General features: G+C 40.7%; 1 protein-coding gene across 1 annotated transcript in view; it reads left to right on the top strand.

Annotated features, from left to right (window-relative positions):
- LOC119905114 (gamma-aminobutyric acid receptor subunit alpha-3) overlaps positions 1 to 8,980 on the top strand; it is a 46,909-nt gene extending 37,929 nt beyond the window's left edge. The window contains exons 2-4 of the mRNA XM_038721850.1: positions 2,351 to 2,556; positions 8,296 to 8,334; positions 8,477 to 8,980. Of these exons, the coding sequence (XP_038577778.1) occupies positions 2,351 to 2,556; positions 8,296 to 8,334; positions 8,477 to 8,797 (566 nt within the window). The 3' untranslated portion in view covers positions 8,798 to 8,980. The remainder of the gene's footprint in view (positions 1 to 2,350; positions 2,557 to 8,295; positions 8,335 to 8,476) is intronic.
- Positions 8,981 to 10,839: the final 1,859 nt, after the last annotated feature.

Here is a 10,839-nt window from a genome sequence, read left to right on the forward strand (position 1 = left end):
GGGCCGGATCATCCCTCGCCAACACCGGAGGATCTTCCTTGACAACCTCCAAATTTGCATAGCAACACTAGAGGAGTTTGATTTTAATACATCATAACAATCTCTGATTACAGACCAGCTCCAGGAGTTTTATTGTAAACATCCCGCCATAAATCTCCTTTTTTAATTCTGCTGCTGACCTTCTTCTTTTGCTTTAAATAGTGGTTGGCAAACCAACTGCATACCGCCACCACCAGGGCTGGTGGGTGGAACAGGAGATTGCTGCTGACCTGCCAGTCAGATCGACATAATGCCCCACGTTCATGTGCTGAATTGCATCTTGCGGACGCGTAGTGTTAATTTCTGGAGACGTGCACAACCTATGCTGCAAAGGAACGCAGGATACACGTGGCAGCCATCTTGCGTACACAAATGCATAGTTAAAAGCAAGTATACTGTATCTGGGGCTTAAAAATATGTTGCAGCCACTGCAACCAAAACATTTTGTACCTTCTGGTCATTTCGACTCCAAAATATGTGAAAATAGTGCCCAGGTTTATAATAATAATACCGAAATGATCCTATAAGGTCTCATTGATATTACAAGCACCTCCACATCCTCACATTTATCCAACAGCAATTAATCAGCAAACAATGTGCTAATGAAGACTACTTTTCCTCTGTGATGAATACCCTAATTAAATAGAAACATAGCACACAGTTAAAATGTGGGAATAGAGTCAAGTTATGCAAACTGCAGTACCAGAAATCAGATCAATCTGTCCTTAGAAAAGTGAATGGTTAGGCCCATATCAATCTTTTTGTCATAAATTCTAATTTCTCAGCTATGAGTCACTCAAATGAGTTGACCTCCCTGTTCTGCAACACAATAATAATTTTTAGAGCTCACTGTGTATCTATTTTTAATCAGATGCCCTAAGTTGGACCAGATGGAGTGATTGCTCTTATGTGGTTGGATGGGTGACCATTGTCTGACCCACATTTCATTCCCAGCAGCACCGAATGTAAAGACCACGAGTAATTCATTTCAGTAGATCAAGTTATGTTTTCACTGTCATGTGTTGTAATTTAAGTCTTCAGTATAGCCAACCTTTAAATATAACTGTGCAACTGAGATGGCTTGCACTAAATGTACAATGTACAGGACAATAATCTCTGCTTGTGTTTAAGGTAAAAGAACATTTAGAGTTTTTACAACTTGGGTCTTATTGACATGGTTTTTAATAGACTAGGACAAGGGCATCTGTGATGATGCAGCATACTTAGTGTTTATGCACTAGGGCTGCAGCTAATGATGATTTTAGTACTTCTATAAATTATTTCATCGATGCATCGTTTAAGAAGTACTTTAGCTGCGGCTATGAAATTCATAGTGTCATACAGCAAAAATCAGCCCAACAACCAGACAACTGCTTTACCAAGAGAAACATCACCCGAGTGCTATACAGGTTATACTAAAAGGTGCAGCTCCCCGACACCCAGTTAACTCATGAGTGTGACGTTACAACCCAAACTCACGGCCCAACAAGGACAAACGCACATGTGAACATTTCAGCTGCGGCTTACTTTGGCTAGCCTTCAACTCAACAATCAATCATGATTTCAGTTAAATTCTAAAGTTGCTGTTACCTCGTCTGTGGTCCGCTGGCAGAACACCGGGTGATTTCTGATCAGGTGCTGTCATGGTATTTAGGCAAAGAGTTTCGTTTTCGACAGACTGTGATATTACAGAGTTGTTTTCTTTTAGCTTGAAATAATCCCAGACCTTGGACACTTTCTTCTTTGTCCTTTGCTATTTTCTCTCTCTTCCTCCACTTTGCAAACAGCATCTTCATAATCACATTGTGTTCGCACAGGTAAGCGCAATGTGCGACAGTAATGTGTCCGAGCGAAACAGTGTGCTGTATAGTTATATGGATTAAACGAAGCCTTGATGCAAAGAATTTGCGTCGATGCATTTTAGTAATCAAATTAATCAATTTATTGTTTCAGCCCTATTATGCACCATTGAATTTTGTTTGTTGTATGCATCTCTACTTTCTGATTTCACACAGTAGATTAAAGCTCTGCAATGCAGTAGACCATCATTTAGCTTAGATCCTTTAACTTTAACCTCTTTAAGCATTCATTCAGATGGTTTATCTAAATTGGCATTTTAAATTTCTCTTACGTGATCCTAGTGGAGCTGGTTTCCAAAATCTCTAAATATAAGTAAAATGAACCGCCACGATGACAAAACCTATGCAAATTTGACCCAAGTTGTAAAAACCAGAAACTAAGTGTTTGTTTCTAAGTTTAAGTTTGTTTAAAAAAAAGAATCTGTTTACTGATGGTTTCATTTCATCCACAGGGGTCACCACTGTCCTAACCATGACCACCTTGAGCATCAGTGCTAGAAACTCCCTTCCTAAGGTGGCCTATGCCACAGCCATGGACTGGTTCATGGCTGTGTGCTATGCCTTTGTCTTCTCTGCCTTGATTGAGTTTGCCACAGTCAACTACTTCACCAAGCGCAGCTGGGCATGGGATGGGAAAAAAGAGGGCATGGAAATAAGGGTGAGTGATTCTTATTTACTTTTTTTTAATGAATGGATATGACACGCCTGCACTCTGGTGCTGCACCAACGTTGATGATCACAAACATGTCATCCTAAAAAACAAAAAGCAACACCGTTTTTCAGAAAGGAGTCTCTCTCTGCTCTTTCTGCTTATTAAACTTCAGATAAATTATTCCTGGTCTTTTGATTCGATAACCTAGTTAAAAATTCTACAAGTTGCTCAGTAAGTCCTCATCTTACACTGGAGGAGCGATGAGGGCAAATTGCACTTTGGAAACACTGATAGAAAGTTCCCTCCTTAAAGCGGCCAGGAGTACTTTATAAAGACTATACAGAGAGATTTTATTTATTCATTAACAGCCAAATGGAACAGGGACAGCGGGGCGGAACAGTGAGAGCAGAAGCAGAGGTAAACTCCCAGAGACACTGGCCCTGATTTATGACGGCAGCATATGTTCAAAACTCATCCTACAGTCAGTGTAGGCTCATTCTCCCCAGAAAAGATGGCTTCCTTAGATCTAGTCTGCATATTATAGACACACTGATTAAAAAGTGTGTGTGCATTATTTACAGCAAAGCACCTGAGGCTGACATTTTTATTTTAAGCATGAAATCTTATAAAACACAGCTTAAAAATCTTTAATTTGTCAATAGTCTGGGCTGTTTGTGTGTTCATGAGGATATAGGACAGTGTGTGAGTTCACCTCAAGGTAGGAAAGTACTGAGCATTTTAATCACAGAGTCGTTTTTTGTGTGTTGATTATTTGGATAATACAGGGGTCTTAACAAGATGCTTTTCTCTGAAGGACTCACATAAATTAAACTTGATAAGTTCCTCATGATAACCCCAGCGCCTAAATTTACCATGATTTCTGTGATGTTTTATAGCTGATCACATCAAATGAAATTGATTAGAGCCATGAGTCGGGAAGCAATGAGGGAAATTAAAGCACTTGGTTCTGAGCTGAACGTATGAAACACAAATTCACTTTGGATTGCTTCAAAGAGGCACATTTGTTCCAGTAATGAAAGGAACATATGAATTATTTTCTAATTTACGAATGGCTCAAATGATTGATAGAATAAGGTGTTTGATTGACAGTGCAGAGAAGTAGAAAATGGACTTTTCCTCCTCTCACAAATATATATATTTACACCTATGAAATAATAATTATTAATAATTGTTTGCCCCTATGTTTTTTTTTTTAAATCAGTTACTTTAGTAGATCCTCACATGGTGCTGAAAAGATGTCAAAGAATAGCATAAAATAAGATTTTGTGTACAATATGCATGTGGGGTTTACAAAGTCACGCTGACTACTGAGAGCGAAAACCACCATAGATATGCATTTTGGATGTTAGAAACAGAAGTGCAAGAAAATGTATTCTGTCATTACTTTGCTTTATATTGAACTACTTGCTTTTCTTTTCCTTTTATTCTGAGTTTGTAAACTCATGTTTAAGAGAAACCTGGTCATGACAGCAGCACAAAAAAAAGCGTTAAAACAAACAAAGAAAAGCTCAAAGATAACATAGGCCAGGCTATGGCAAATTACTAATTGTACAGCTAAATTAAGTATAATGAATCTATTCCTGAAGCATTTTTATTTTCTAAATGGATCAGCACATATGAACAGTGGCACTTTACAAAAGAAGTAAAACTACATTAAAAGGGTGGCCTCCTGCATTTTGTGTTGTCAAATCACATTTGAAACATTAGGAAACTGTCCTAGTAATAAACAGTGGCTAGGTAGCAGTTGTTATTAAAGTGCTGCTGGCACATAAAATGCTGGAATATTTCTATCAGCCACAAACACAACATAGGGAGAAATACATTTCTTCTACTGCGACAGACAGGGCCCTGAATCTATTTTCTGCTACTAATGTACAAACTGTTTGACACAATCAGTACAGCCTTTCCAGTTTTTTATAGCCTGACATTTGGTCCTCTGAGTGATTGGCAGAAATGCATATTTTGCTGCCACAGAACTTTTCAGTCGGTGAGGATAATTTGCAGCGTTACATTGCAGCAGGGCGGAGGATTTCTCTCTCTTTTTCAATTTTTTTCCCTCTCTCTCTCTCTCTCTCTCTCCCCTTTTGATGCCTCATCTTAATGGCAACAGCCTGGGCTACGTTCTCGGGGGCTGTGCTGAGCATGCAGTTGTCATGATAGATAAAAAAGAATGGGGTCACAGAGGGAGACGTGACACTCCCATAACACTCCCTGCTAGAATGAACTACTGGAAAGCAGACTACACATGCTTATTCCCCTTTTAATATACTGACATATAAGATAAAAAGGCACCTATAGGAAGAGAACATATAACAAAAAGAGTATTTCCCTTTTTAGCTCAGGAAGTCCTTTTGAAAAAACCATCCCTCAGTCATCAGAGGCTGGGTTTCAGCCACCACTCTTACTGGAACCAAACGATGACTTCATCGCCCCCAGGCTCCATCTTTTTTAGGACTGAAATGGTGAGCTGTAGACGAGTCAACGAGCACTAAATTTACTTTGCTGATTATGGAGCTTCTGCGCCATTTTCTTTTTTTTTGTCACCTAAGATTCTGTTTGACAGGCGATCTACCTAATTATCTCTCCCCTCGCTCGCTAAAGGTGTGCTTATTACAGAAATGAGCAGGTAGGGAGTTTGGGTGGACTGAAAGCTTGCATATTCTTGCCACTCTGTGACACATGATTGGACACCACAGTGTTAGATATGTGCTGGTTTCATCAGCAGACGCAGGAGCACTGGCTCATTGTGCTGTGGGCTTCACTGCTGGAACTCAAGTGACTACGTTTACTGACATTTTAACACAATGGTTTTAGAAAACCGAGGAGCCACAGCCTGTCATCATCGTCATCAATCCCTAGGCGTCACATTTCAGCACCACACTGCTACCAACTTTACTGAGCAGGGAAGTTGCTAAGTTTTTGTTTTGTAGCTACAATATGGAAATTTGGTGTACTCCAGGGGAACAGAACCAAGCTTCTTCTGACTGCCATCACTACAAACAAAGTCCTTATAGGCAAGTCATGCCACTCGGCCGTCATCTTGGCAACGCCTCCGGGCAGCTATTTCGGACCAACAAGACCAGCTCCTATCTGAATGAATGGGGAGAGAGCCAGAACTGCCCTTTCACAGGTCACCGGGACATAAAACTACATGAATAGAAGAGCAGTAAAATAAGGTTTAAAAAGCATTTTTCCCGACCGGTTATACTTCTACTACGCATGCGTCACCTCTTCCATGCATGCGCAGTAAAAGTAAAACAGACCCTTAGGTCAGTGGAACCACACGATTGGCTGAAATATGTTTCCCGCTTTGGCTGTTAAAAGCAGACAATTGGCTTTCTAGCGGGAGGGACGGAATAACCCGTCGGGGCCCCCCCCGGGCTTTCCCCATAGTTGTATTGAGGACGTGACTGAGTGGCATTTCTGCTCTAAAATGTCTCTGCTACAAATGAATTTGTAATATAGCAAGATGGAGTGGTTATATTGGATTAAAAATCCTAAACCTTTTATTGCATATTAGCACCCTGGATGCAGGGATTTAGTCTGTTCAGTGTTGCAGTATAACAAGTGAAAAAGAAACACAGGAACAAGTAAAAGGAAATAATAAGTGTTGGGAGGAACCAGTGTTTGCTTTGATTTGGAATGACAAAGCCTGTTTATTACTAAAAAAAAAAACAAAAGCATGCGCGCATGCGCGTACACACACACACACACACACACACTTTGGCTCCCTAAACACAGTCTGCACCCTCATACACCCAAATGCTCACATACTTGAAGCTATTAAATATGCCAACACCTCATCTCCAATCTTAGACAGGGACAGGCTGTCACAAGGTTCAGTTACCCGCACACATGCACACACTGAGCTCCAAACAGCAAGACACAGCGCGGCACAATTACCCCGAGGATACTTATACACTCATAAAGAAATTCTGATGCAACAATTTGCAGAAGTTACACAGGCAAGGTCAGTAGATGCATTGTATTCAGGGGGTATTTGTTCCTGCAGCTAGCTAAATGACTTGTGCAAGAATCTTTGGCTGGAAGCAAATTATGTGCTGTGTCACATCGTGTTCATAAAAACATGCACACAGCCCAACGCCACATATGGTTTCCTCAATAATTAGACTATATAAATTACTGCAGAGGCCAGCCAAGCCAAATAGCGACAGAAAATTACTTTGCTTGGCTCGTTTGGCAGGTTACTGTGCAAAGAACATCCTTAATGCCAAGGACTGAAGAGTTTAGGGGGCTATGATTAAGGTCATGAGGCACATTATAGTAGTCTTCGCCTTTCCTGCTGATGTAAGCCATCGCTGTGATAGAGGAGGCTCATGGTGGTGTTAGATGTGGAGGAATCGATATCCTGGGAAAGTATCTGGTTATCCAGGGGCATGAGTGCGACTCTTTCTCTCCCTGTATTAATTGACTTGAAATAGACCCCTTCAGGCAGTGGCTCTTCAGTTTAATGCAATCAGCTTTGTGAGTTCTCCACAAACGTTGCTGTTTTTGAGAAGTTTGAATGATCGTTCCCGCATGTTGTCCTGCTCACTTGAGGAGCAAACATTGATCACGCTGTACATGTTTCCTCCTCAATCCCGCTGCTTCCATCACTTCGGAAAGAATGACCTAACATCTTTGTGCTCCCTACTGCGCATATTATTCCACTGCTTGTCACATTTGACATTAAGTGGTCTCCTTGTGCATAATAGTGACAAGATGGGCTAGTTCAGACCCTGAACAAACAGAGCACATGTCTCCTCACATGTAAAACCATTTTTCTGCCTCCATTTGTGAGTGCTTGTGAAAATTGAGGATAAAGACCAAACAAAACAGTCGGCGATGAGCTCTGTGCAGAAAGAGATCCACCGTGAAGCATTTTGTAGGAGTGGAAAGAGGGGACATTAGTTATGCTAATTTAAAAAGATGGGAGTCAAAGAAAAAGGAAGGAAAATTAAATGAAGCTGAAAAAGTAGAGCACAAATTAAAGCTGGGCTCAAAGCTAAAGCAAAAACAGTGAGCACTGAAAGTGAAACACTGTGACATAACCAACATCGCTTAGGTTTTGCTGCGGATCTTATAAAAGTGGCCACAGTAGGGATGAAGGGTGTGAAGAAGACTTGTTCTCTCACATTTAGCATTCACTGTACTCTTTTAAGCAGAGTTTAGCTATGTGAGTGTACCAATTTAGCAAATAAAACCCTGTCTCCCTGTGCGAATTCAATATGAAAGACAGTAATGATGTCTCTCTAGTTGTAGGAAGAAGGCAGTTTCTCCAGCCAGCTTGATCACGCTCAGCCTTTGTCGTGTTTGTTTTATCGCAAGCTGTTTGCCTGAAAGGCCCGGCTGCTCTCATTGATACAGTTTGTCAGACATGTTTTCGGGCACTGTTATTTTGCTTTGTTTCTAATCCTGCTCTGTGCTGCTACTGTTAGCAGTATCAGATGCCAGTCCGGCCTGGTTCTGCAGTGATGCAAAATATAAACTGTTCCTAATTCCGCACTCTTAATTTTAGCAGCCTGATCATTTTGTCATGAATTTTTATCATGACCTTTTTTTTTTCTGCAATCCAGATTTGTATGATGCAGATTTTAATTGACAATATTTATAGTGTAAAATGTTCAAAAGTACTTCCAGCTAGATACTGATGAATAGAGTATGTAAGTTGGGTAATTTTAATATAATTGGTAAACTTTTTTTCTTTTCTACTTTTCTTTTCAGGAACCGTTTCAGGCTAACATGGCCAGGATTAAAGATATGGTTAGGCTTTTGTTTTGTTCTTGTGTGTGTCGTGTCTCGTGGTGTTGCTTCTATTTCCTCTTTATGAGTTCAAATGGAAGTATTGTTGAGTCTGGTGCTTCGCTCCTGACAACCTTTACTTTACTGCCTTCTTCCTTTTCAGAGAAGAGAATCTGCGACTCTGTCCAAAAAGGCAAACAACACCTTCAACATTGTTGGAACCACCTACGCCATCAACGTAGCGAAAGACCAAGGTTTGACGACCATTTCCAAGAGTGCCCCCGGAGCATCGGCTAAACACCCCTATCTCCATAAAATGGACGACCCCTACATGGAGGCCAGGAAGTCTTACAACCGTGTCAGCAAAGTGGACAAGATATCGCGCATCATTTTCCCAGTTCTGTTCTTCATCTTCAACTTAGGCTACTGGGCCACATATGTCAACAGAAAGCCCGCTATCATGAAGGCAAACAACCTAAACTGAATTTGACCAAATGCTAAGCTTGATCTGGTTTGGAAGGTAGAACGGTTTGCAGGAGGCCAAGTCCACCACATCTTAGAGAGTGTGTGTGTGTGTGTGTGTGTGTGTGTGTGTGTGTGTGTTTCATGTGTCTGTCCTTCCTTGACAGTTTGATATTTTGCACGTCTGTGTAGATGGATGGCAAATTTTAACATACAGTAGATTCATCTATAATAGCGGATCTTGGAGGGAGCACATTCTCACATCAGACTGTGTTTGTGTAGCGTTTTCTTTTCACCCCCCTGCACACTTAGCTCTGGCCCTGTTCCCTGTTGTGAGTATCCAAGTGTTCCTTTGCTGTATCTTGATGCTTGCGGTTTTGTAGAGTAGTCAAAATGTGTTTTCACTATGTTTTGACATGTTTGCGCTTTGCTTGTAATAAGTTAGAGCAAGCATGCCTTTGAAGTTGTCATTGTAGCTCATTACCAATGATAAGGTTCTGACACATCCATCGAGTTAACAACATGCATGCACGCACGCACGCACACACACAGAGACACACAGTGATGCATCAAAAAATGCCAGAAGAGCCATTCCTAGGTTGCTTTACTGTGCTCCGTTAACCGGGGGCAGCCTGTATAGTTCCATAGGAACATCGTTAATAAAAGTCGCTGTCTGGCCTTTAGCTCACGCTGAATCTCAGCAGACCCAATGCAGTATCAACTGGAATTGTTTTCGCGTCCCGTGTGGCTGCCTGTACATTTTCTAGTCCAGTGGCTCTTGTTGTTTTAACTGGCTGAGTATGTTCATCAACAGAGAAGCTATGTGCCTTGGTGAATACAAACATGATAAAGAAAAAGGCTTTGACACCCTCACACTTGCATTAACAGCACGCATATGCACAGTGGTCAGTGTGCATTTTACATGCAAACTGGTGTCCACAGGCTGCATGCGCTGCAGTATGTGGCTATGCCCCCACCCACGGCCCATGGGCATGGGCACCGAGTGTAAAATTGCCCATTAGTTTAGAAGGTTAGCAGACCTCTGCCTGTGAAAAGATGAAACAAAGAGATTAAAGGATCCAGCGTAGTCCAGAACAATTATTATGTGCATTTATGTTTTGGCTCATGGTGTGGCGTCTCCATGACCCGAGCAGTCAAAACAAACTACCACCATTACCTCAGACTGAAGTTGAATTCTGAATTACATTTTCCATGGAAATGCAAATAACACTAGATGTTTTATACATTACGTAACACCAGACACTCGTTCTTTCAGTATATCATGGGCAGGCACCCTGGTGCCTTTATTTCTTTTTTTTTGTTTTTTGTTTTTGCATCAGTCAGTGTAGCTGTTTTTAGCTCCGTTATGAGTTTTCTGCCTTTCTGCCTCGTCATAAGCAAGATTTAGATTCATGTTGTACTTTTGCCCTTTTATACTTTATTGTGTAAAGTATAGTGGTGTTGATTTGATTGTCTACATATGCTGTACCGTTTTGTGTTTTAAAGTAGACAACAAAAGCCATTTTGTCACAGTCATACAGTTTTTCTAAACAAATGTTGGAAGCACTGAATCGTCACTGAAGACTATTATACTGCAACATGCTGTCAAATCAGTAAAACAATAAATATTAACTGATTTCTCCAGCAGTGAAATAATAAATTAAATGTAATCGTTGTGATCACACTCAAGAACAAACTAATGGTAAAGCTGATTATCTTTCCAACAAGTTAGTGATGTTTTGCAAATCAGATTAGTCTCCAGCTGTGGCAACTGTCTCCAACTTTTGTTTTCCGTTTGTTAAAAGACATCTGTATTTTTTTTTATGTGTGGAATTTGGTTCGTGTTTATACAGATGCTATATGATTCTAAAGCAGTTTCTGTTGCTTTTTTGCTGGATGCACTCTGGATATTTTGCATTATCTTAATTCTAGACTTTTTGATGAAAACTGGGCTCCCAACATGCAGTGCATATCTTCAAAATGTATCTTCAGTGGTTAAGCATAGGAGAATGAGTGAACTGTGTCGTGGCCTCTTTAAAAAGGTGTGTTAGTAACACAAACCAT

This window comes from Micropterus salmoides, unplaced genomic scaffold (genome assembly GCF_014851395.1).
Source record: "Micropterus salmoides isolate LMB-PRFRI ecotype aquatic unplaced genomic scaffold, ASM1485139v1 Ms_hic_scaffold_16, whole genome shotgun sequence".
In the NCBI taxonomy this organism is placed as follows: Eukaryota; Metazoa; Chordata; class Actinopteri; order Centrarchiformes; family Centrarchidae; genus Micropterus; species Micropterus salmoides.